This window comes from Sinohyriopsis cumingii, chromosome 12 (genome assembly GCF_028554795.1).
Source record: "Sinohyriopsis cumingii isolate HCF-2022 chromosome 12, ASM2855479v2, whole genome shotgun sequence".
NCBI classification, from domain to species: domain Eukaryota; kingdom Metazoa; phylum Mollusca; class Bivalvia; order Unionida; family Unionidae; genus Sinohyriopsis; species Sinohyriopsis cumingii.
The window spans coordinates 106,109,637-106,135,127 of record NC_142972.1 but is presented as its reverse complement, the minus strand read 5'-3'; the positions used below and the strand labels follow the sequence as shown (position 1 = coordinate 106,135,127).

At 36.0% G+C, this 25,491-nt stretch overlaps 1 protein-coding gene across 1 annotated transcript in view; it reads left to right on the top strand.

Annotated features, from left to right (window-relative positions):
* LOC149787191 (uncharacterized) overlaps positions 1-23,709 on the top strand; it is a 47,185-nt gene extending 23,476 nt beyond the window's left edge. Inside the window, exons 2-6 of the mRNA XM_089976061.1 lie at positions 13,152-13,286; positions 15,329-15,431; positions 16,920-16,953; positions 17,351-17,424; positions 22,998-23,709. Of these exons, the coding sequence (XP_089832187.1) occupies positions 13,152-13,286; positions 15,329-15,431; positions 16,920-16,953; positions 17,351-17,424; positions 22,998-23,371 (720 nt within the window). The 3' untranslated portion in view covers positions 23,372-23,709. The remainder of the gene's footprint in view (positions 1-13,151; positions 13,287-15,328; positions 15,432-16,919; positions 16,954-17,350; positions 17,425-22,997) is intronic.
* Positions 23,710-25,491: the final 1,782 nt, after the last annotated feature.

Below are 25,491 nucleotides of genomic sequence, written 5' to 3'. Positions count from 1 at the left end.
GCCAATGTGTGAAGGTAGAGTAGTGTGAATATAAACACTAACTCTTTATTAATAGTGGAAGTGTATGTGTTTGTGTGTTTGTAAATGTTGAAGTAAGTTTGTGTGTTTGTGTTAGTAAATGTTGAAGTAAGTTTGTGTGTTTGTGTTTGTAAATGATGAAGTAAGTTTGTGTGAATAGTAGATTATGGGTTTATTTATTGATTCTTAGTGTATGTAGAGAGTATAGTTGAGGTTTATATTATATGAAATGAGAAAGTAAGGGGATGTTTTCCTTCACGTCCGCGCGTTGTTGGGTCATGATCTAGGTAAGATTAATTTTATGTTTTTTAGGGGGATGTTTTCCATCACGTCCGCACTTTCACTATAAGAACCCACAGTGTTAGTCGTTCGCACCATTCTACGGAATAACGGAAAGAAAATGGTAGCTGTATCTGACCTGTTCAACAACTTGAGACACAGTTATTTCTGGATAGTTGATGGAGTATATGTTGTGGAAAGAGTAGAAAAGGAATGGAAATATCCAGTTACAAGGGATTTTGTGACAAGACAAGTGAGGAGTCTGAAACTAGCTATGGATCTCCTTGACGGTATGTTGGAAGAAGAAGTGAAGAAAATAAGAGGATTCATTAACCCTCCCTATGTAAGAGTAGGTAGCTTAAAGGAAGCTCTGGATAATACAAGATTAGTAAGATGCTTCCTACAAGATATATTAGTATGTAGTGAGTGGTCATTTGTGAAATGGGGTGTTGACCAACTTATAAAAGCCGAGGAACTTATGAAACGAGTGCTGACCCAAGAAGTAGAGAACATAAAGGAAAGGTGGACTAAAGAAAGAAAGGAAGAACAGAATAAGAAGAAGAAATTAGAATTCGACCAACTGAATAACAACTGGATGAAAATACAGGCCAAGTTCCGAGCCATGGGTCACCCGGACTGGATGCCGGAAAAGGAGAAAAAGAAGACAGGAATAGTGACAAAAGTGAGAAGATGGTTGAAGAAGTGGAAGTGTTAGAAGAAACCCAAAGGCCCTTTTCAGGGCCAGCCATATATCTCGAAAAGAGATAGCCTTACCATTGCCTACCCCTTTTTTTATTTTATTTTGTTAAAATAGAGACCCTCCCTGTTTCAATTTTACATAGACCCTATTTAGTCCCAGGGGTTTTTTGGCCATGTTAAATTTACATAGACCCTATATTGTCCCAAGGGTTTTTGGCCATGTTAATTCCCATAGACCCTATATTGTCCCACGATTTTTCTCCATGTTAAATTTACATAGACCCTATATTGTCCCAAGGGTATTTTTAATGATAAATCCCATAGACCCTATAGGATCCCCCTTCACTACTACTGTTTTAGACGTATTTTCCAACTTTTAATATACTTTCATTTTGATTTTGTTGTTGAAACTTTTATTCCATTCTTTTTTTCTCTTTTTTTATTCTCGTTTCGGAGGGGATGGTTTCAAGCGCATGGATTATCTAAGACTTGTCTCTAAAAAGAAAAGATTTAGTTGGGTTTTAAGGCATAAATGTCTCAATACTATGATTTCCAGAATATTTCGTTTAATTTTAAACTCATTTGGGTGCCTTTTGTAAAAAAAGAAAAGGTTATAATTACGTTTCAAGTTTGCACACGTTGTACGCTCACTGCAGGTTTTTGTTCTTGTTTTATATTTTTAGTGTTTAAGAAATTTGTATCAAACATGTTAAGGAATATTTAATGTGTATTTTCTGTGATTTACCTAATGTTCTTGTAAATCTTTTGTTCTCGTACTTTGTATTAAACATGTACAACATTTATAATTTCAAGCGTTTTGTGATTTATGTTTAAGAGCTACCAGGTTTATGATTCCAAGAATTCTTGTAAGTTGTGTTTAAGAGGTACAATATATATAGTCCCAAGAGTTATTTACGTAAACATTTCATCCTAGAGTACATAAACAACTCAAATATTTGGATCGTTACGATAGTATTATTAATCCATCTTTAATGCCTTTTGAAATTTTGTATACCTCATTGACCTGAAGGAAATCATACAAGTTACAGTTCAATAGTCTATTTGTTTTAGTTCAGTTTAAATAATAAATTACAACGTTGTCTGGACCTGGCCAGACCAGATCAACTATGTTTTTTTTTTTCATGACGAATTTTTAAACGATTTTCATTTATGTAGAATATTTATTCACTTGCATTAAATATCATGGAAACAGTCATTTAAACTTCACAGACTGAATTTTATCCCTTTATTTTTCTATTAAAATATTGGTAACTAGGTACCTTAATGTATTAATATTTTAATTTCTTCTTAGAGCAGAAGTATTTTTGCATTCGTTCTTTCACGTTCATATTTAGATGTGCCTGTTTTGTTTTATCCTATATATCCTTACCGTGCACTATGCCAATTGATGATTTTAATGCTTTTTATGCAAATATACCAAGAGTTGTAATATTATTCAGCTGACTGTTGAATTTTGATTAAACCTTTCAATACGCTTTCTTAAGTCATCTACCCTCAATAACTTTCAACGAAATGCCAATCCTCTTCTAACGCTGTAGAATAAAATTCGTCAACTCTTATTGTTCAGTTGCAGGTTTAAACTATGCCGTATTTCACTTGTTTGTTTACTCGATGCCGTATATCACTTATCTGTCTATGCATACCAGGTTTACAGTGTGTACGTGGGAAAGCCTGCCAGTAGCTTCTCGTGGGTCAGTGGTTCTTCCATGGGTTTTCCAGGGTTCTTCCTCCACCAGTTATACTGGCCGCCATGTATAGCCTATCTTGTGCTGAAAAATGGCGTTAAATCCTAGAACAACAACAACAACAACCCGGTTTACACGATGCCGTATATCACTTGTCTGACTGTGCATGCCAGGTTTACACGATACCTTATGTCCTTTGACTATGCACCAGGTTTATAAGATACCGCATACACTTGTCTGACTGTATACAAGGTTTGCGCAATACCGTATATCACTTGTCTGACTATTCATACCAGACTTGGAACGTATTATCTGATGCACGTCAGGTGTTGTTATAGAAAAGTAAATTCTATTCCTGTCTCCTTATTTTTGAACAACGTTGGGGGTATAAAAGAAAGAACCCATTAACTTTTGTGATCAAAAAGGTCAATACTTGAGGTCACTGTGACTAAATGAGCAAAACCGGTTTCTGTATAATAAGTTTAAACTTCGCTAGCCAAGGTTTTGATGTATCTACACCTTGTCGTACTGAGCAGATATTTATGTGCTTCGGGTCTGTGAATTTCAATTTCACTGGATACGGAGGCAAGCCACCGCAGCCAATCAGTATTAAGCTGCTTAAATTTGAGTACTGATCCAAAATGATAGAGACAAGGGGAGTACACAACTTAAATAGATTCAGAAATAAGCAAATTTACGCTGCCAGTCCATGTTTGTACAAAACACCTTTCACTCAAATACACCTATAATGGCTTCCCTCTAGTAGTAGTCATACTTTAGATGTTAAACTTACAAGTATCCTTTTTAGATCAATTGACTCCACCATTTCCGGCTGATGTACAATACAGCGCTGTAATACGCTGTTGGTTAGTTGGCAATACATACTAAGGAAGGCAGCTCAAGAAATCCAATAAATGTCGCATGGACAAAGCACTGAAATATATGTTCGACCCGCATACGTGTAGATAGGCTTATCATATCGGAAACATGGCTAGTGAAGATGAATAATTTTAGATCTAGGTTGTGTATCTTGATCAAAATTGTGGACAGTTTGCCCTGGAGATATGGAATAGACCTGCTGAGTCGGGATTAAGGCAATACGTTGGATGCATATGCTGTATATTTTGTCCGTTTGAATATATCTGACCCAAAGTCCAGGCCAAATTAGAATTGCCTCCATGACAATAAGACACGATATATAAATGAATATCCTCAAAATAAAGTCTAGATAGGATTGTCCCAAAGGTGACTGAGGTTGAGATTGTGAGTGGGGGATCGGATTTGTTTTCAGGGGATTTGAAGAATATGAAGTCTATTGTATCAATGCTTTCAATATGCCAACATATTTCATTTCATACGTAAGCAATCATAATTGCTCAGGTAGTCATAGTATTGTAGTAGCTGTTAATATTGTTATTGGTTTTGTCCTACCTGGCTGTAAGGTTAAGTTACATTTTGATAAAACCGTTTGTCCGTTGTGGGTCTGTCCGCTCAGTGTGATATTTTCTGCATTTCTGAAATTGTATGTGTTCTTTATTTTGTACGATAACAAACTTAGTTGGTAGGTCCTAGATATTTGATCACATTTAACAATAGCATGCTTTAAAATGTAGCGATCTCAACACAAAGACTAAAAAAGCAATACCACAACGTAGCCAGTAATACACCCATCTGTTTTAACTCTCCTCTTTTTACCATCAGTTTTTGTTGATTATTTCGTGTTCGATTTACTTTATCTGCTTTAAAATTGTAATATATGTTGCCTTGCTAGTTCAATTCTACCTAGATCTTTTCTCTGAAGTTACCTTCTTCTAATATGTTTCAGTCTTCAATGTTTCTTTTCTTGGGGGGGGGGGGGAGGGGGGGCGGGGCTGGGGGTCTCCAATTTGTATTTTTTTTACAACGAAACTATCAATTTAGTTTCAAATTAGTTTATACCATATTTCTACCAACCTTCTAATCATTTTAAATTCGTCTTTCTGTTTTTTATATATGTATGTTTATTTGATTACAGAGGAAAAGATGGGTGTTTTTCTTGAAAGTTAAAGCGATATATTTAAAACAGTAAAGCCTTTATTGTAACTAAAAAATTAATTGTGGATACTGGCGTTTTGTGATAGTCAACACGCATATTCATAAAGTGTCATAACTAAGTTTCATAAAGGCAATAGTTTCTGCTAATCTCGTATAAAGTGATAATGTAAAAAAATAGGAAAGCAATGTCACGATTCCCGTAACATAGGAATTTTAACAAATCCGATAAATTTTATCATATTTATGAATCATGAAGGTGTAGGGAAGGGTGTTCTTGATTGAGATTATAGTATTCCTTGTCGATATTTGTTACTTATTTGATCCTGAATAAAGCAGAAAATTGTGGTTACCTGACGAAAGCGATATAAGAAGGCTAGTAGCGATAAATTAAAACAAAACTTCCGTATGCCATCTAAAAATACATACAGGAACACATATAATATGAAGTCCTTGAAAGCTCAAATTTTTCACAGATGATGAGGTTATGCACTGACGATATTAGACTGTTCCGCTGATTTCTTAAAAATAATATGTTTGAATATTACATAATTAACACATAGTTCTGCGAATGTTAACTATAATTTAAACGGTAAAATATCCAGCGAATTATCTATTACAATTTGATAACGTGTGATGTTATTTAACCTGTGTGTAAGTTTACAAATTAACAAGTGGTGAACATTTACTAAAAGAAAGGTATTATTACTAGGAACCAACATCTAATAAGGACTTAGATATGTTATTTCTAAAATATGTTGTACAGGTTGTATCCTTTGCTTTTCAGCCAATTGTTCCAACTCCTTTCCACGTAGAGTTGTACTAGTTATCTCTTTTTCTCCATTTTCCACTTTCCTAGGCATCCATTCGCGTCTGTATTATTTATTCAACTCTGGTTTAAGAAATGACAAGTTTAGTTTTCGCTTCAGTGAAGCCTTATTCATTTTAAAGTTGCTTATATACAATTTAATTAGTGTGGGATTAAAAAGGGTATAATTTAAGATTTTGGTCATACATTAGAAAGTCATATTTACGATTGAAGTGCTTAAAAAGAAGAAAATACGAATGCAATAGCTGAAAATCCCATCATGTGAAATATTGTCTGTAATTAGAGATTTTACGCTTCTCAAAATATTCCTACAGTAACACCTTAAGTCGATGAATACGATTATTTGCTTAACAGCATTTTGACATAGAGATAAAATTTTATCAATAAAACGTTATAGAAAAAGTAGTCACAATAACATATTGCAACCTACTTTATATCTAAATAATAGGTGACGGTAACTATATTGCTCAATGAAAGAAGCATATGTAAAGGTATCGTCATAATCATCAAGTCTAATGCTCAATGAAAGAAGTATGTGTAAAGTTATCGTCATAGTCATCAAGTGTAATGCTCAATGAAAGAAGCATATGTAAAGGTATCGTCATATGATACGCTTCCAGACACCTTTACAATATTGTTTAGGATCACCAATCACTATCCAACGGCCTATAATGATTCTTGATGAAATAGAGACGCAATCAGTTAAAACAAACAAACAATTTGATCTGCATATAGTAAAACCAGAACCTTAACATCCGATTGCAGCGAAATAATTCAGCGTGTAAAACTTTCTTCCGAGTATTATTATATTATTTAACGAATATTATTAAATCGGCAAGAAAACGGAAAACAAGGTGGTTATAGAATTGCTGTAGAAATTGCTGCATTGGAGATATAAGACATTTAAAGTATTGTTTTACAATCTGATAGAGTGATAAATTATTTTGTTTATTTACAAAGTCACAAATGCAAGACAAAGTCAAGTCGCAGAATATTTTGGAAAGCATCAGAGTAAAATAGCACAGAAACATTTAACAGTTCTAGATTGTGATTTTAGAATCATTATTAGAAATACATCTCTTCAAAACTGAGGGAAAAGTGAATGGCAAAATATTTGTTTCAGAAACGATGTCACAATTGTTACCGTTATTTCTGCTGCAGGTATGCAACAACCACGTTTGATAAGCATATAGCAATTACTTCTTTAAGGTGTTGTTTTCTCCTACAGCTAGCTGTACATACCGCAACTCTGTCATCACGTCACTCCATTTCCTGTTCACACTACAACTTAATCGTGTATTTACATCCTCGAAATGCTCGAGTACTACATGTACTACAAATTATTTGTTTACATTACCAATCATTCAGCAGCAACATTACAACCTATCTTTTGACAAACTGTCGCACAAGATTTGTCAAATGTTTGAATCATATGTTTTACTACATCGATGTGAATGACAGAGTTCAGTCCTTGTTCAACACTAACTGTTTCTTATATTATTGTTACTCAGTTTGCTATGCAATACAATATATCATCACCACCGACATTATATTCAAGTTCAGCCTTAGAACCTAAAATGTATTGCTGAAATCTCATTCTCTTGTTTGCATTGGAGTCATGGCCTTCCTCCTCCAAAACTAAATTTTCAAGAATCATTTTTTGATGAAAGTTAGACAGTCGGTGAAAGCGATGCTCTGTTTTGGGCTTGAGAAAAATATTTAAATAAATTTAATCCAATGTATTTAGCTTTCTCTCTTAATCTGCCTGTATCTTCCAGCAAGAAGCCAGCCAAAGCAACATGATCATTTGGTTCGACATAAATATTATAAGCATTATACATTTCTTTAATTTTACCTAAACAAAATCCCCAATCCCGATTTTTTCATTCATTAAATATTTTTATTGGTTACATATTTTCGTAATTCATAACGATGACTATTCATATTAAATGTTTTATAGAAAATCGATCTGTGCATTTTATTATTATTGTTTTATTATTATTATTATTATTATTATTCCACATTCAGACAATATTTTTTGTATTTTAATGTTGACAAAAATGTATTATCAGATCTAGGTAACTGTTGTAGTCATCGATTAATAAAATGTTAATAAGATAGTCCGAATATACCTGTTACCTACCACAGGTAAAAACGATTAAGCCAAAATCTCAGGTCTCACAATGCTCTGTATCTGTTAACAGTCATCACTGTCAAATGTGCTGTTCAATAATGTTTCATGGCTAGTACGTAAAATAAGTTTTGTAGTGTTGCTGATTTTTTTTATCTCTAAACGTTTCTCAAACGTTTGCAGATCCTTAATTGTAAGAAAAAGATAAATAAAAAGGTTTTTCATTCGATTGTTTTAAAAACAAAATCTAAATGTTTTAATCAGGTTACAAAGTACGCCTTATTTAAATCGTAGTGGTTCGTAAAGCACTGTATCTAGTTCTGGTTATACTTGATCTTTACGATGGGTGACCTTTAATGGCGGAAATTGCGATGGTGGTGGCCTTGAAAAGAAAACTGTTGTTTGGGTTTATTTTTGTAAGACCCAATATATTTGTTTATAATTAATGGTTCTAAAAAATTATAAAAATATGACCATGCTGAACTAGAACAAGTGCATGTATTTGGTTCATAAGCACTTTAAAAGTTTGGAACTGTTTTAAGTATAAAAATCTAGATCGAGGCTGTCAAAATGAACATACGTACCGTTGTTGAATGAGGCACAGTAGGATAACCAAACAGGAAACTGGACAGATTGGGTGATAGGAATAAAGTCATACCATATGCAAGGAAAATATGAAAGTTCTCCACGACAACATACCAGAAAGATCAGAGCATCGAATCTTTGCCTTATAACCTATACAGCCATATTTAGCTCCATTCTAGTTTTGGCTGAATCCCATTAGCAATGATTTCAAGATCATTATGCATTTTGAAATAGTGTTTTCCAGTGTGTGAACAAAATACCCAAAGGTGAATACCAAATGACATTTAATAATTGGATTCTCGAGCTACAAAAGTGGTTAGAGGTGAACGGAGGGGGTACTTTGTTTGCTAATACAAAACTATATGTTTCATAGCATACTAATCTTCATCGCGTTTTAAATATCCCTCCTAAAATACGATATATGAACAGTTATTTCAATCATAGAGGTATACAAAAGTATGCTCCTTTCTTCAGCTATGTTTCTGTTATTGGATCATTACTTCAAATAGGTATGTAAGTCATAATTTCTGATTCACTACGTAATTAAACTCGATTGTAAGCTTAGAATGTGCGACATCTGCCTTGACATGGTGTTTTTGTTCCAAGGAATGAGCTTTATGGTCAGCTAATGTTTTGAGTATTATTACTTCCAAGAAGCTAATAGCTTGTAGATAGCTGTTAACTTCCAAGTAGTCAATAACTAGCAGGTTAATACTCATTGCAGGAAATAGTTCGAACACTGGACGGGGCTAACTGCTATCCAAAATAATATATTAAACCTCAAAATCTCCAAGCACCTCAAAACACTCATACCCAATCCCTAACCATGACCCCAGCTCGTTCCTATCCTTCATCCCCTTGCAAAGGCCTTTAATTACTTTTTTCATTCCACTCCAGGTAAAAACGCTTCAGGGATATTATGACATTAACACAGCTTCAACCAAGTCACTTCGTGAAAATTCGCGCAACTTATGTATATGTTACCTTTGTCATCCATTGCTCATATCGATGGGGTCCCAATAGATCATATTTCAGACACTTCAAATACAATGACACTTTCAAATGCTTCTTTACCAAACTTTATATATAGAGTCACGTCACGGAGATCAACTGATATAATGACGGATTTTGGAGCATGACTCATGGGTCGTTGTGTATATGTGTTGGATGTTAATACGTAGCGTATAATGTATAACACCGATTAAGTAACATAATTTTTTTTTGGTGATGTGTACTTAGTCGTAAAGAAATATGGGCTCGTATGTGCAGGCAAGGCGATGGGTGCCCTTTACCCACGGATCTGGGTTCGAATGTCCATATAGTACGAATTAAAAATTCTCTAACCTGTATGATAGTATTCTTTGTATTAATATATTAATTCCACCTATTATTATCAAGCATTCTTCAATAGAAATCCGGGGCCCCGAGTGGCCGAGTGGTCTAAAGCGCTCGTCGTTACGGATCACTGCCATCTCACCTCTGTCTGCGGCGGTTCGAGTCTAAGATTCAGCCAACTGGGCATGTGAGAAAGCTTGCCAGTAGCTTCTCGTGGGTCGGTGGTTCTTTCCGGGGTTTTCCGGGTTCTTCCTCCACCATTAATACTGGCCGCCATGTATAGCCTATCGTGCTGAAAAATGGCGTTAAACCCCACAACAACAAAAATCAATAGAAATCCAGGAATAACACTTTCCGTTCTGTCTGGTGTATTTTTATAATTCTCTATAATTAATTATATATACCTTGATTTCTTTCATATAAATCAGGAATGACTGTCTAATACATGAAAATTAATTACTAGGTCGCCATGCAAATGTATCTGCTACACACGAGTGCATATAACACAGATTGAGTAACATCATATTTTGGTGATATGTACTTAGTGGTGATGAATATGGGCTCGTGTGTGCAGGCAAGGTGATGGATCCGTTTACTCGCGGACCTGGGTTCGAATCGCCGTAGAGTACGAATTAAAATTATCTAACCTGAATGACAGTATTATTTGTATTAAAATAGTATTTCTGTCTGCTTTATCAAGCATTCTTCTATAGGAATCCAGAGATAGCACTTTCCGTTCTGTCTGGTGTATATATATATATATATATATATATATATATATATATATATATATATATATATATATATATATATATATAATTTTGATTTACAACAGTACCAGTTACATTTATACATTTACAGGCTGATGCCTGCATAATGTTTGACACAAATACATGGGATAAGAAATGTATGTTTACATGAAATGTTTGACTTTAGAATATTATTAATTAAAGTGTTCTCGGAGCTTTGCATGACGGGTGAGAGCTTAAGATGGGTTATAACGATAAAAAGCATATCAAGGACGTTCTAATCTAACTTGAAGGCTAGATACATGTGACGATTTTTAAGTAAAGACTAAAACTGTATGAAATAGTTTCGATTATAAAGAAGGATAATCAACAACTGTATGGAATTTTTGATTTGTAAATGTACGTTTTTAATTGAATATTTCTTTAGAATGCTAACACCTAACGCTTAAATTTATTTTGAAATAGATCTCGTGTTTAAAAACAAGTTGGAGTAAAGAATTACAGAAATATACCGTGAAAATGATAAAAACCAAAAGTTTTTGTAGAAACTTACCTGTATTGCTATTTACGTCTTCAGCGGAAACAAACAGTATTATTGGAAGTAGCTGCTTCTGGCGTTCTAAATATGTAATTAAGATAAGCATTTGACATCAGACTCTACGGCATACATCAAGTAAGGAAAAAAGATGGTGGGATTTATATGAGTGAGTACGGTAAAAAGCGGAAATGCTTTTACCTGTAGTAGGCATTTCACGATTTAAGGAAGTAACACCTAATTATTATACATGTATCGCCTGTCAATAATTTATCTTGATCTACGTGTAAGTTTCTGTGTTATATCGACGTGTCCCTTACTGCGCATATATTCTAAAACTGCACTGGACTGCTCTCTCTGCATTTGACCTTCCACGGAAAATTCTATTAGTCTTTAAATACTTCTGCAACGCTAACTTTCTGATTCGATATTTACACACGGATATAGATATATTTTATACTTATTAAAATAGATAAGAAACTTTGAAAAACTATTATCATGGTGGACTGGGAGAGAAGATGCATGTCAATCATTCTTCTAAGCATTTTGTGGTTTTTCTTGCCCGGAACTATCGTAAATGGACATATTTTTGGGAAGAATTTTGCGACAATTTATGATCATGTGCGATATGGTGAACCATCCAAATCGATGCAAATTACATCTGAGTTAAGAATCGTGACCGAGGTGAGTACAAGATAAACGCAAACAATTACAATATTTATATAAATATTTTGAGTAATACATAATTCTTCTCGTCAGTAATACACATCTATAACATGGATTCGCTGACCAGAAAGTTGTAGTTTTAAGAATCGAATTGGAATCTGATATCAGGATTGTTTTCTGCGATATGCTGTCGGTTTTTACTTTGTGGGGACTGAGGGTCCAAAAAAGATAGAATGGTTTTCACACCCTTGAATTTGTAGGTAGTGGTTAACTAATCTGAGATAAAACTCGGTCCTCGTCCCATGACAGTTTTAATGTTTAAGGCCTAAGTGCAAATCAAATCATATTATTGAACGAAATATTGTCTTAAATGTCCACCATAATTTATAGATTCGGTTCGTAAAGTAGATTGATTCATTTTCTCAAAACCTGTAAGGTAAAATGGAAAAGAAATAGTCTTTCACATTTTCGTATGTGGTAGTACTGAATAAAATATGATTCTTTGTTAGCGTGTTCATGACCTCTGACACCCATTTTTAAGGATACATGTCGTTTTCAGGATAAGAGATATGACACATTTTTGTAGTTGCAGTCAATCTTTGTACATTAGCTCATATTTTTATAAATACTTTTTTAATGAGACTGTTTTAAAAATCAAAATACAAGATGTATAGATTTTTTAATTATATCTATTTTTGTCAACATTTAAACGCAAACAGTGATAAAACAACCGGCTTTTTAAGAAACAGAAAAATGTAACTTCGTCAACTGTCCAAGCTACGTCGATGGATATTTTTTCCCATTTGGACGCAACCGGATATTCAATTGTTTGCAAGACATGCTCAATATTCTTTCTAATTTCGGGGCAACAGGTGGGCGAGTTGTCGAAAGGTCGACTTTATCGATCACAGGCATCTCTCCTTTGTCAAGGTGGGTTCGAGTTTCAGACTCGACCAATATGGTCATGTGGGAATGCTTGCCAGTAGCTTAACGTGGGTAGATGGTTCTTTATTCACTTATTATACTGACCGCAATGTATAGCCTAGCATACGCTTAAAATGGCATTAAACCCAAAACAACAACAACAAATATTTTAGATCTAGAATTTATATGTGTGAATGCCAAGGCTGAGGAAGAAACAAAATAAGTCTTGTCAAACATTTTCATCACAATGTCAACAATAATTGATTCTGACTTATTGTGAATTTCATATGTACAACCGTAACATAAAAGGATACAAACAGATCAACATTGAAAAATTTGGTTATAAAGAAGCTTGCGCAAAGTGCATTAAGCGCTTTTAATTTTAATTTTAATTTTAATTTTTTTCTTTATGTTTTTTAAGATAACTGATACAATATACTAAATTTGTACGTCAGTTATTATTATGTGGTTCTAATAGACTCGTGTCTAGCCTATTTAAAAGTAGAAAATGTGTTCATCTAAATTAGATGCCACAATAGAGTACCTCAAAACTGACCCATTTCCAATCTTAACAGAGGCGTGATACTGAGACATCCAAGAGGAGCAGTATATGTTCTACCAATGTCATTGATATGTACCGTCTATTCCTTTATTCTTACTTCAGTACCTTCCTGAAGAGTGCCAGCCAGTAGATGAGCAGGATCTTTTCGAAGATCGACAGGCGGAAATAGTAAAATTAAAAGGCAAATTGCGACAAATCACCGCTGAAGGAAAAGACACAGTCACGCTTCATTATACAGTAAGTCTCGTGCATGTATTACGCTTGCATGTCATTTGTGTGTGTGTGCGTGTGCGTGTGTGCGTGCGTGAGAGAGAAAGGTCACGTACAGACAGACAGAGGAGAGACAGACACAGATAGACAGACAAACAGACCAAGATAGGGAAAAAGTTCTAGAATGGATGCAATCAATGAAACTATCTCTCATGTCGTCGAAATTTTAGAACTTGCGATTATGAAGGGAGAGAAATGGAAAATGCTATTTTATTTTAATTTTAACTGGTATATATGTGCTTAAATAAAATGATGTTGTAAGAATAGATTCATTATATTTTAAATCTGCTCTTCCGTGTTTCTTTACAATAATGACATGAATCTCGAATGTTGTATCCCCATACACCCCCCGGGCTAATTACGCTTGATAGTTGTGTTGCATACCTTATCAGTGACTGTTACAACTCTTTCATTACAGAAAGTGGTTGAAAACTTCCCAATCTTTCCTGAATGTCTAACTATCATCCAATATTAACTGATACTCCAAAAGTTTATTTAAGTTTTTATAGATCGCTAAGCAGATCCCAATGGTGTGCGATATATTGGTAGAAATAAAGAATGAGAAAATTCAGCCCCAAAACACACACGTTCATCTGCCGCTGATGCAGAACATTATGTTAAGTACTAACATTGCTAACAGGCAACCAGATGCACAGACGGACGAGACAAGCTGATCCTTCCTTCTATGTTCTATAAGAACAATAATCCGTTGGGGTCATCCATTTAGTACGCACGCACAGAGGAAGGAGGGGGTTAAAGTTTGCGTATATTTGCATATGGGGATATGGGGAGCAAGACCAAGTAGTACGTACGCACAAACAAACTATAATATAGCTATTATGAGTAAAATCTCTGTGCATTAGCCACACAATAGTATTTGCACACCTTCCCATTTGTGTGTATTTCCCCATATCGATTGTATGAATAAAAGGCATCGAGGATATACAAAATGCATACAAGTTTGACATTTCATTTATCAATTTATAATTTCTAACCTGATTATCGCCAGGGGTCCCTGACCCTGAAACTTGTTCATGTTTCAAAGAAAACGAAGTTCTTGTTCTAAACAAGCATACAGACTGCACGCTGTCCTTTCCCGTTTCCAGATCAGTGCACTGCAACTGAAACTATGTCGTCTGCGTCCAGTATTTGCAATGTCAAGTTTTAATATTTCTAAAACAAAAATGTGAACAAATAATAGGGACGAACTCTTGTGCAAACTTTTTCAACGAGATGTAACTCCAAATTTTACAGAATTATTGCGATTATCAAAGACAGCGAACAGTCACATCTGGTGCTTAATACAGACTGACACATGCAAATTTGAGTGTTAGCGATCCTGCAGGCGACAGTTATAAACATTTTTCATTTTGCAAACTTGTGCTGTTAAAACTATAAAACTATGAAGTGAGGGTACTAATCAAAGTGTACGCACGCACGGAGCAGAGGTAGAAGGAAGTACACCATGCAACGGAGGGAGGGGTGTCTAAAATGGCAGATTAATTACGTACGTAATAAAAAGATTCCCATTCACAGTATTCACGATTATTTTTGTCTCTCCCACCTTAGCGGATTGTTGTTGTTATGGTTTTTGTAGAGTTTGACGCCATTTTTCATTACACGATAGGCTATACATGGCGGTCAGTATTATTTGTGGAGGAAGAACCCAAGAAAACCCCGGAAAGAACCACCGACCCCCGAGAGGCTACGGATATTAGCCGAATCCGAGACTCGAACCCACGCGGACAGAGGTGAGATGGCAGTGATCCGTAACGGAGAGCGCTTTAGACCACTCGGCCACTCACCCCCCCCCCCCTTAACAGATAGCAAGATATTTGGTTATTATTTTATCCCCTTCGGGGGGCGTTGACTTTGATCACTGTAGCATCATTATTTGTAGTTTTAGTAAGTCATATATGCATTCTGACACCTTTTGTCGGTAAAACAATCTTTGATGACATCAATGCATATTTTTCATTCATTCTGTCAATATTTACCTTTATTTTCAGCTGTCATTCATAAACGGAACAAAGATAATATCTTCCAGAGGGGAGGAGGGTGAAGAGACGCCACCAGTATCATTCAAACTAGGGACTGGTTTAGTTATTCAAGGTACGATAACCGTGATACGTGTTCATTTGTCCACTAGTAACTGGATTAGTTGTTTATGATACGATAACCTTGATACGTATTCATTTGTCCACTAGGAACGATGTTAGCTATTCAAAGTACGATAACCGTGATACTACAACTAATATCAATAGTAGTAGTGCCAGCGCTATTAATGGCAATAGTAGTAGTAGTAACAGCGCTGTTAATGACAATAGCAATAATAGTGCCAGTGCTGTTAGTGGCAATAGTAATAGTAATGTCAGTGCAAGTAATGGCAATAGCAGTAGTAGTACCAGCGATATTAATGGCAATATTATTAGTAGTGCCAGTGCTATTAATGCAATAGTAGTAGTAGCATAATTATTAGTAGTAGCAGTAGAACAGTAGCAAGAGGACTTCACGGGATAAGTTCTAATAGTAATAATAGTGGCAGTAGTAGTAGCAGAATGGCAGCAAGGGGCATTACATAAGTCATAGTAGTTGTAGTAGTAGTAAATGTGGTAATAGTAGTAGTAGTAGTAGTAGTAGTAGAATAATAGCAGAAGAGTATCACATTACAAGTCCTAGCATTCGTAGTCGTAGCCGTAGTCGTAGTAGTAGTAGTAGAAAAATAGCAAGAGAGTATCACATTAAAAAGTCTTAATAGTAGTAGTAGTAGTAGTAACAGCCTGATAGTAGCAGTAAAATAATAGCAAGAGAGTATCACATGAAACGTCTTTGTAGTAGTAGTAATAATAATAATAGTAGAATACTAGTAGTAGAGTATCACTTGAAAGGTCTTAGTATTAGTAGTTGTAGAATAATAGCAAGAGAGTATCACATGAAAAGTCCTAGTAGTAGTAGTAGTAGCCGTAGTAGTAGTATTATTTGTAGCAGTATTAGTAGAATACTAGCAAAAATAATAGTGGTAGTAGTAGAATAGTAGCAGGATCAATATCAGTAGTAGTAATAATAATAACAATAGTTGTAATGGTAGTAGTAGCAGTACCATGAGTAGCAGAAGTCAGTAGTAGTATTAATAGAAGAAATTGTAGTATTCCTGTGCTATTAATATCATTATTAGTACTAATGGTGGTAGTAATAGTTGTCATGGTAGTAGTAGGATTTGGAGCATTAGAATAAATATTAGTTCTAACAGTAGTAGCAGTAGAAGCAATTGTAAATCACTTCATAAATTTTCGAGTTCCTATTGTCTAACATTAGAGAATCTAGTAGTAGTAGTAGTAGCAGCAGCAGTAGCAGTAGGAGTTTGAGCATTAGAATAAATATTAGTACTAATAGTAGTAGCAGTAGAAGCAATTGTAAATCACTTCATAAATTTTCGAGTTCCTATTGGCTGACATTCGAGAATCTAGTAGTAGTAGTAGTAGCAGCAGTAGCAGTAGCAGCAGTAATATGCATATAAGCACGCTGCTAATTTTATTAGAAAAATGGACCAATTGTTTCATTGCATGAACTGTATCAACTCGCTTTTTTCTTTCGTTTCAGGATGGGAAGAAGGTATTAGGGGAATGTGTGTTGGGTAAGTTTTAATCTAGCAGAGTTCATTCCAACTCCAATCTGTATAGACCCAGATTTGCCATCATATAATTAGACAGCAGTTCTAGATCTAGGCAACTTGTTATACATGATCAGTAGAACCAATCAACAATGACCGATATATATGCGACATCAGATCAGAGACTATTAGTGTTTTTATATAAGCTACATTTTAAGCAAGTGAATTCGATATGTGTAGAATGACACATCCTATACACAAAACTACTTAATGTTTTTTTCTTAGAAATATATAAAATATACCTATCACATGCGTGTTATTTCATGCTAGCCTTTCATCGACACATTACATGTAACTTCTATTTATAAACAATTAAAATTCGAAAATGAAAGTATTATTATTATTACTATTATTATTATAGAGAAAAAAGACGTCTGGTCATTCCTCCTCAGCTGGGCTACGGCAGTGTCGGAAACAAGGAATTAAACATACCACGTAAGTGAAGCTTTGAACATGTTAAATTTCAGCTAAATACCATATGACAACTATTTTCTCTTTTTTTTTCTTTAATATGAAATCACAATATCTTTAGTGATTATCTGCAAAACAGAGCAGAACTGAAAGATAAATTTAAGAAAATTTTAATTGTATTTAATAGTTTAAGGAAATGGTACAGAGTGTAATGTATTTGTTGCTGACTTGCAGTATGATAAAGAAACAAAGCCGCAGGCTTGTAACTTCTTTCCAATGTCATTTTCTTTGTTTTTTGTTGTTTTTTTTTTTTGGGGGGGGGTTGTTTCTTCATTACAATCTTCATCTTCGCTCTGATACTGTTCATTATTGATAGTCATGATAAATAACAGCCCTTTGCAGTGCAAAGGGTCCAGAGTGTGTCCGGAATCAGGATTTGACCAGTGCAAACGAAAAACAAAACAACGAATGATTTTACACCTGTTTTACCAAGACTCAGTGTTTCATCTCCCACTGAGTCTTGACTATTACAAAACAGAGTAAAACAAAACAAATGAGTCAAACAAGTCAAACAATAAACACAAAAGAAAGACTTGTATTTACGAACGTACAAATGACTGTCGGATGAAAGCATTGTTTGAAGCTTCTATTTTAGTACCTCTTTGGTTTGAACTCCAATTATAAAATTCCAACCTGGTTTTGTTTGACCTATAAAAGGAGGAGGAACATCGCAATCTAGTTTCATAACGTAAAGTGGTGTAACAGTAGATTAAATTACGAATCATTCATTGTCTTCTGCCGGTAATAACCACAGTAACAATAATGCAAACAAGAACTAAAAAAAACAAACTTGTAACAATTATCAATGATAGGCGAGTTGACAGGATTTACACGGTTTACCATCATAGGACCCAGACGTGCCAGCATTGTCTTTACTTATGATTGGCGGTAGCTTTGTTCTGACTAGGATGTCCCTGAGGTTGATTGGTCGGCGGTATGCTATTACTGGGGGGGGGGGGGGGGGGGGGGGCGGGCGAGTTAGAGTAAACGTTAGCGTGTTACATAATGTCACAATAGATTATCGTTGTTTATGGATGATTTCACTTACTTGGGGCTGTCTTGATGGCAGGTCATGATGAATGATATGTGATCAAATTGTTATCTTTCTCAATACTTTAATACGTCATCGCAGTTTGTTTGCTTAAACCTCTGTGTTGCTTCGCTATCATGGCTTTGCCATACCCTCAGCTCAGCCAACTGTACAGGCCATTCATAGTGTTTCATCTTTGCATAAATACTCAGTGGGAATTGAATGATATATATATATATATATATATATATATATATATATATATATATATATATATATATATATATATATATATATAACCCATATGATCATGTCCTTGCATGCTCTATCTCTATTGCATGCATCTAATAGCTATTCATATGTTACTAGTTTACCACCGTAGTTCTACTTAACATCCAGTATATGGTGTATTATATGTTAATTGCACGGTATGACTCATATCAAAATTGTTAAATGTTCTAAATAAACTAAGCCATAATTTTCAGATGAGGCATATGTGTATCATTGTCCATGATATGCATACTGTCAATGAAATTGAGGCAGCAAATATAACCTTATTTTGGAGGTTTAATGACAGTGTGTGTGTATGTATGTATATCTGTATGTACGCGGTGCAGAAGTGAGCTACTAACGCTTAGGCGCAATGCCTGAGATGGCCGTTCGTCAACCTGATACGCAGCGGTGTTGTCCATACATTCCGCTTGTGCGTGGATCAGGAGTGGTGTCCTCTATAACAGCAGTCACTATAACTGCATGAGACTCTCGGCTAAGAAGACCTTGTTGAGCCAAGTCGTTAATCTGATGTAATGCCTTGTTTGTACGTGTTAAATTATATAATAGAATTGAGGACTCTAATACCTAAACGGATAGTTGACTATAGCTTCTTGTTTTCAATTTAAGTGTACTGGTATAGTAAAAGGGAGATAAATATCTAAATTGATATTATAACTTACAATAATTGTTTAATTACGAGATTTTAAAAAAAATATCTTTTTTTTCTGTATGCATCCTAATGTTGCCATTGAACGACAAATATTATATTATGTGAACGCGTTTCCACACGACAAGCATGGTACTGACTGTATCCTTTCCACACGACAAGCATGGTACTGACTGTGTGTCCTTTCTTCATGACAACCATGGTACTGACTGTGTGTCATTTCCACACGACCAACATAGTACTGATTGTGCCCTTTCCACATGATCAACATGGTAATGACGGTGTGCCCTTTCCACACGACCAACATGTTACTGAGCGTGTGTCTATTCCAGACGACCAACATGGTACTGTTTGTGCCATTTCCACATGAACAACATAGTACTGACAGTGTCCACTTTCCACACGACCAACGTGGCAATGTGTGTCCTTTCCACACGACGAACGTTGTACTGACAGTGTTTCCTTTCCACGCGACCAACATTGTAATGACTGTTTGTCTTTTTCACACGACCAAAATGGTACTGACTGTGCGCTCTTTCCACATGACCAACATGGCACTGCCTGTGTCCTTTACACACGACCAACATCATGCTGATGGTGTGTTCTTTCCACACGACCAACATGGTACCGACTGTGTGTCCTTTCCACGCGAAAAACATGGTACGGACTGTATGTCTTTCCAAGCTAACAACATGGTAATGACTGTTTGTCCTTTCCATACGACCAACATGGTACTGACTGTGTGTCTTTCCACGCAAACAACATGGTAATTACTGTTTGTCCTTTCCATACGACCAACATGGTACTAACTGTGTGCTCTTTCCACAAGACCAACATGGTAATGTGTGTCCTTTCCACACGACCGACGTGGTACTGATTGTGCTTCCTTTCCACAAGACCAACATGACACTGACTGTCCTTTCACATGACCAACATGGTACTGACTGTGCCATCTTTCCACACGACCAACATGGCACTGATGTATACGATGCGTATACATATATGCATCCAACCCTCTTCCCAATGAAGAGCCGGCTTACACCTTAGAGGCAAAAGACAATGAACATTGTGCATTTCTAGGTCAATACAATGTTGCTCTTGAGAAGCACCTACTTACGGCCAATCCAGAATTGTCTTACTAAGGCCATTGGAAAGTTGACCGTCCTGAACAATCGTGCAATGTGAATGACAAGCCTTGTGAGATGTGTTGAGACAATGCAGAGGTTTGGCTGCGCAAGTGACGCCTACCTGGCATAGCTATTGACATTCATGACAATGTGGTCTGCAGAATTCAAATTGAGCGACACGACGCACACGTCAAACCAATGGGAGTAACAACCACTTTGGGATTGTAAGCAAGAATGTCAAGACCTTTAAGGATCATTTCGCCAACAAACCTGTCCAGGTGGAGTCTCCTCCACTAATGACTATCAGAAAGTGGCCTCGTCCTAGCAACTTCGTCTCTGTCAACGATATGTTGAATGAACTCAACCTTGCTTCCCAAGAGCAAGGGGACACATGACTCCTCTGCATTACCGGAGAGGACACATGAATTATCTGAATTACCGGAGACTATAGGACTTTTCTACATTACCAGTGAGGAACGAGAGCATACTTTCTCACCTATGCGACAGAGAAATCAACCTGATTTTCTGACCATGCCTTTCCTATCTCGGTCGGGTTGTCCTAACCCAGTTGTTCAGTCATGGTGTACAAGCGCTAGGAACTACTTTTCCAAGGGAGAAACCTCGTTGTTTTCTTTTGTTTTTACCTGACGTAGTAGTTCTTGAAATCAAACAACCACTGATACTTTAAGAAAATTATCAAGATATACGGAGGAAAGTAAAGAATATTTTATATTAAACAAAGAACGAAAAAGTTAGACGTGTGCATTTGTACAGCTTAATGATAGACAGAAGAAGACATGAACAGGGAAGGGAAAAAGAAACACAAGAAACGAATTGCACACTAATCAATCTTTCCAATGTGGTGTCTTGTAACTATCTACAAAAATTGCTAGAAGGAACGTCTGGGTGATTTTTGTGACACTGACATTCCGGTCTACATTACTCCTGTAACTTGCATGGATGTACTTTTGCCAAATATACAGCCCTTTTTCTAAAGGCACCAGTTTGTGCAAGAAAGCTTGATATCCTAATGCCAAAAAATGGAAATGAAAGTAGATTTGCCCGAGTTTGCTTCTAAACGCTTTACAAAATCAAGCGTGAGAAAATATTCCTGTCTGAAACTAATAGAAAACAATATTTCAGACACAACGGCTATTCACCTCACTGGCCGGAAAATTCCTAATAGTAAATTACCCCAGACTTAATAAAACAAAAAGAGAAATGTTAGATCTGCTTTCTTCTATTTTTACCAAACACGCCCTTTCTGTCCTAGTTGAATCAAACATGAACATGCAATCAGAAATGTAAAATGAATCATGCATTTAAAAATCAGAATGGATCTTTTATTCTTCCACTCCTTCTTCCCAATACAGAATTTCGTGTAGCATGTTCTTGCAATAATAACAGCAACGCTTGCCATGTTTCCAAGACAGAACATAAATCATTTTAACACAAAGCCATGAAGTCGAAAGCTTCCCACACTGGGCATCAAATTGGTACTGTGTTTGGAGGACCTTTCATAATTATGGTCGTAATTTTAGGACCTTTCATAATTATGGTCGTAATTTTACAATCACTATCAAGTACAATACCGATATGTTGTCATAATCAATGTCGCCTCTTCCAAAGGAAACTAGAGTTATATATGATAGACAATCATCATATATTTTACTCTGCGTTAGGGCTATCTCCCAAGTATGACAGATGAGACTAGAATGTTATGCCAAATTAAACTTGAATGCACTGTTAGACTAAACTTGAAAATAAATTAAACCATTGTGCCAAATATAACATAATCACAAATTTGGAAAATATTTTAATTTCATTCATTTTTGTAGGTTTCATTTTGTGACACACACATGCACACACACGCGCGCGCGCGCGCGCGCACACACACACACACACACACACACACACACGCGCCAAGCCAAATACATTTTATTTAGTACTTAAATATATCGTGAACGCAGAAATTAGTGATATTGTCTTTAAATTGAAGGAGGAGGGGGTATTTAAAATCGTTGCTCGTAGTTTATCAGTAGCTGATCCAGAACTGTTGTTTCAAAAGTCGTTCGATCTGAGAAATGGTGGTTTAATTTGCTTCCAGGTGTCACATTTATCTGTTTTCAATTGAAAACGTGAAACAATTTGATCAATAATGGATGATCAGATCAAATCTCAAGTCCGAACTCACGCAACCACTGACTCCGCCACTGGTATGTGGCAGTGGTTATGACACAATTGAATTTGTAACCTGAAATTAAAAACACAAAACTGATAATTGTTATAAAAATATTCCTGATGACAATTTATTGCATTTTTTAAACTGTTATAAATTCCCTTCTGTATTCATTTGCGTGCACGAATTCTCTTATATGACCGTAACCTTTATAAATGATTTATACGACTTGACAATGTGGTACTTTTGCCTTTCTTTCAGCTGACGCCATGATGGAGTTAGAAATGGAATTACTACATCTATCAAAGAAAGATTATGTGGACTACTTTTTTGACTTTTTACACACCATGCAATACTTCTCCTTCCTGATTCTTGGACTTTCGTTCCTCCTCCAAGGTTATTATAAAAGACATCTCTCACCTCAGACACTGATTAAGGAGCAGAAACGCAAGCAAAGGATAAAAAAGATCCGGAAGGTACCAGAATCAATTTCCGATGATGGAATCTTTGAGCTGGATGTTCATTACTTTAATGAAGATGCGTTGGACGAAAACGAAGAAATGTCGCCAGATATTGAATACTTAGCACCGCAAAATGCGAAAACGCGCGATGATTATCCGACAGAAGACGAATAACAAGCCAAAGAACAGTCCTTGCAAAATAATTAATTTCGAGCGATTTATCCTTGTTGGACTGAAAATTGCTGGTATTCAAAAAACTTTAAAGGAAATTTACGTTGTTATTTACTATTGGCGTTTTCTAATAATGTGCTTTGAATACACATTACTTACCTAGTGCTTACCTACCTAAATATAGAGAAACATATAAATTTCAATGGATCTAACCACTTTTGAAAAGAAGAGAATATGTTCCCCGGTTTGACTCTCATATATTAGGAATTAGAAACCACAGTAATAACAAATAAAATAAATGTCATATTAATTTAATATAAAAGACATTTAAGATTTACCTTGTCGTATAACATGCAACACCGATCTATATTTGTAAATATAATAAAACGCTATTTTATCTCCTCTCTTACGTTGTACTTTCTTACCGTTTGTTTCATTTGATTAATTTGTTTGCTACTCCGCTAAATGCAAACATTACATACATACATACACAAACAGCAGCAGGGCGGGCGAATCGGACATTTTGTCCAAACGTCATTTGGTTTAATTGATACTTTCTGCACTCAGCGATCCGGTGTCGTCAGCGCCTGGTAAAAAAAAAACGACGTCGTCGTCGGGGGGGGGGGGGGGGGCAAATCGAACGCCATTTAGTTTAAATATACCCCGTGCATTTTCGATCCGGTGTCATCAGCGTCCGGTAAAAAAGCGCGACGACCGCGTCGATGTCATCGCCCGCCCTGCTGCTAAGGAGTTATTTACAATAAAAATTATTTACAACTAACCGAATATTTGGTCGAGTCCGATACGATATCGTGTCCGAGGGTCATGTAAATTTATCGTTACAAATCCATGTGGGGTCGACTGAGCATGACTAAAAAAGTTTCGAAAAACATTAAAGTCCATGTCACCGCCGCACCATGTCTGCCAAATATTTCGTAGCGTGTGTGTATCAACGCCGTTGAACACAGCAAGAATATTACAGTTGTCTCTGATTACTTTTGGAATCTGAGTGTATCGTTGAGTGACATATATCACGTCGGTGTTTTTATGCCTGCCTCTGGAAAATAGTCTAGCCGGGTTTTTTTGATTGTCTAACATAACATCATCGTACACGACTAGATTGTTAACGTCGCCATCAATATCATCGATACCTGGTGCATCATTGATATCTGTAATAAACTCAATAACATTTTTTTCAGCGATTGCTGATGCATTCTCGTTGAAATCTTTCAACACCTCGTAGCATCGTTGATCATCTACGCTAGGGGCGATTAAATACAACTTATCCCACTTCATCCATCTCATTATTAAATTGAGTAACAATTGCGTCTTGCCGGATCCAGATGGTCCGATGATAATCATCCGGATCGAGTTTGGTAACGCTGCAACATGCTTAACTGGTTCTCTTGTTTTAGTCGCTGAAAAGTCAATTATATTCATATCTCTATACATAAATTATGGATCTATATTGTGTGAAGTGTAGAGTGCGTACTGGCACAAATGATATGACAACCGTTACAACAAGAAATAACAGATCGGCGCTTACTGGTAAGTGTGTACAATGCGGTATAAAGAAATTTAGATTTATTTCTATTAGACCCGGAGATGTTTTAAAAAAAGCGAGGAGGTGACATCGCAGCCAAGTTATCAAAACTCCCCGGAACCCCGTGGGCAAAGTATCCAGGAGAAAAACACCTCCCAGGATATAGCTACTGTGGCCCGGGAACACGATTAGATATCAGACTCGATGATCAAAATCAGCCCAAACCCGGTGAGTATCCAATAAACGCTATCGATAAGGCGTGTCATGCTCATGATGTTGCTTACTACAAAAGTAGCGATCTGCAACAGCGTCATATCGCGGACGTAAAATTAATTCACGCGTTAAATGCTATTCCTGATAAATCCTTCAAGGAAAAATTGGCCTCATGGTTGGTAAAATCGGCTATGAAAGGTAAATTAATGATTGGAAGCGGAGCTTCTCGCGCTGGTAATTGAAAACGCTAGCGTTTATAATAACAACATGAAATCCATCTATTATTCTCCAAGAGGATACTGGAGGGGGAAGGCCGCAATTGGTAAGCTTGCAAGCGTTGCAAAAGTAACGAGGGCCACTGCGGCTA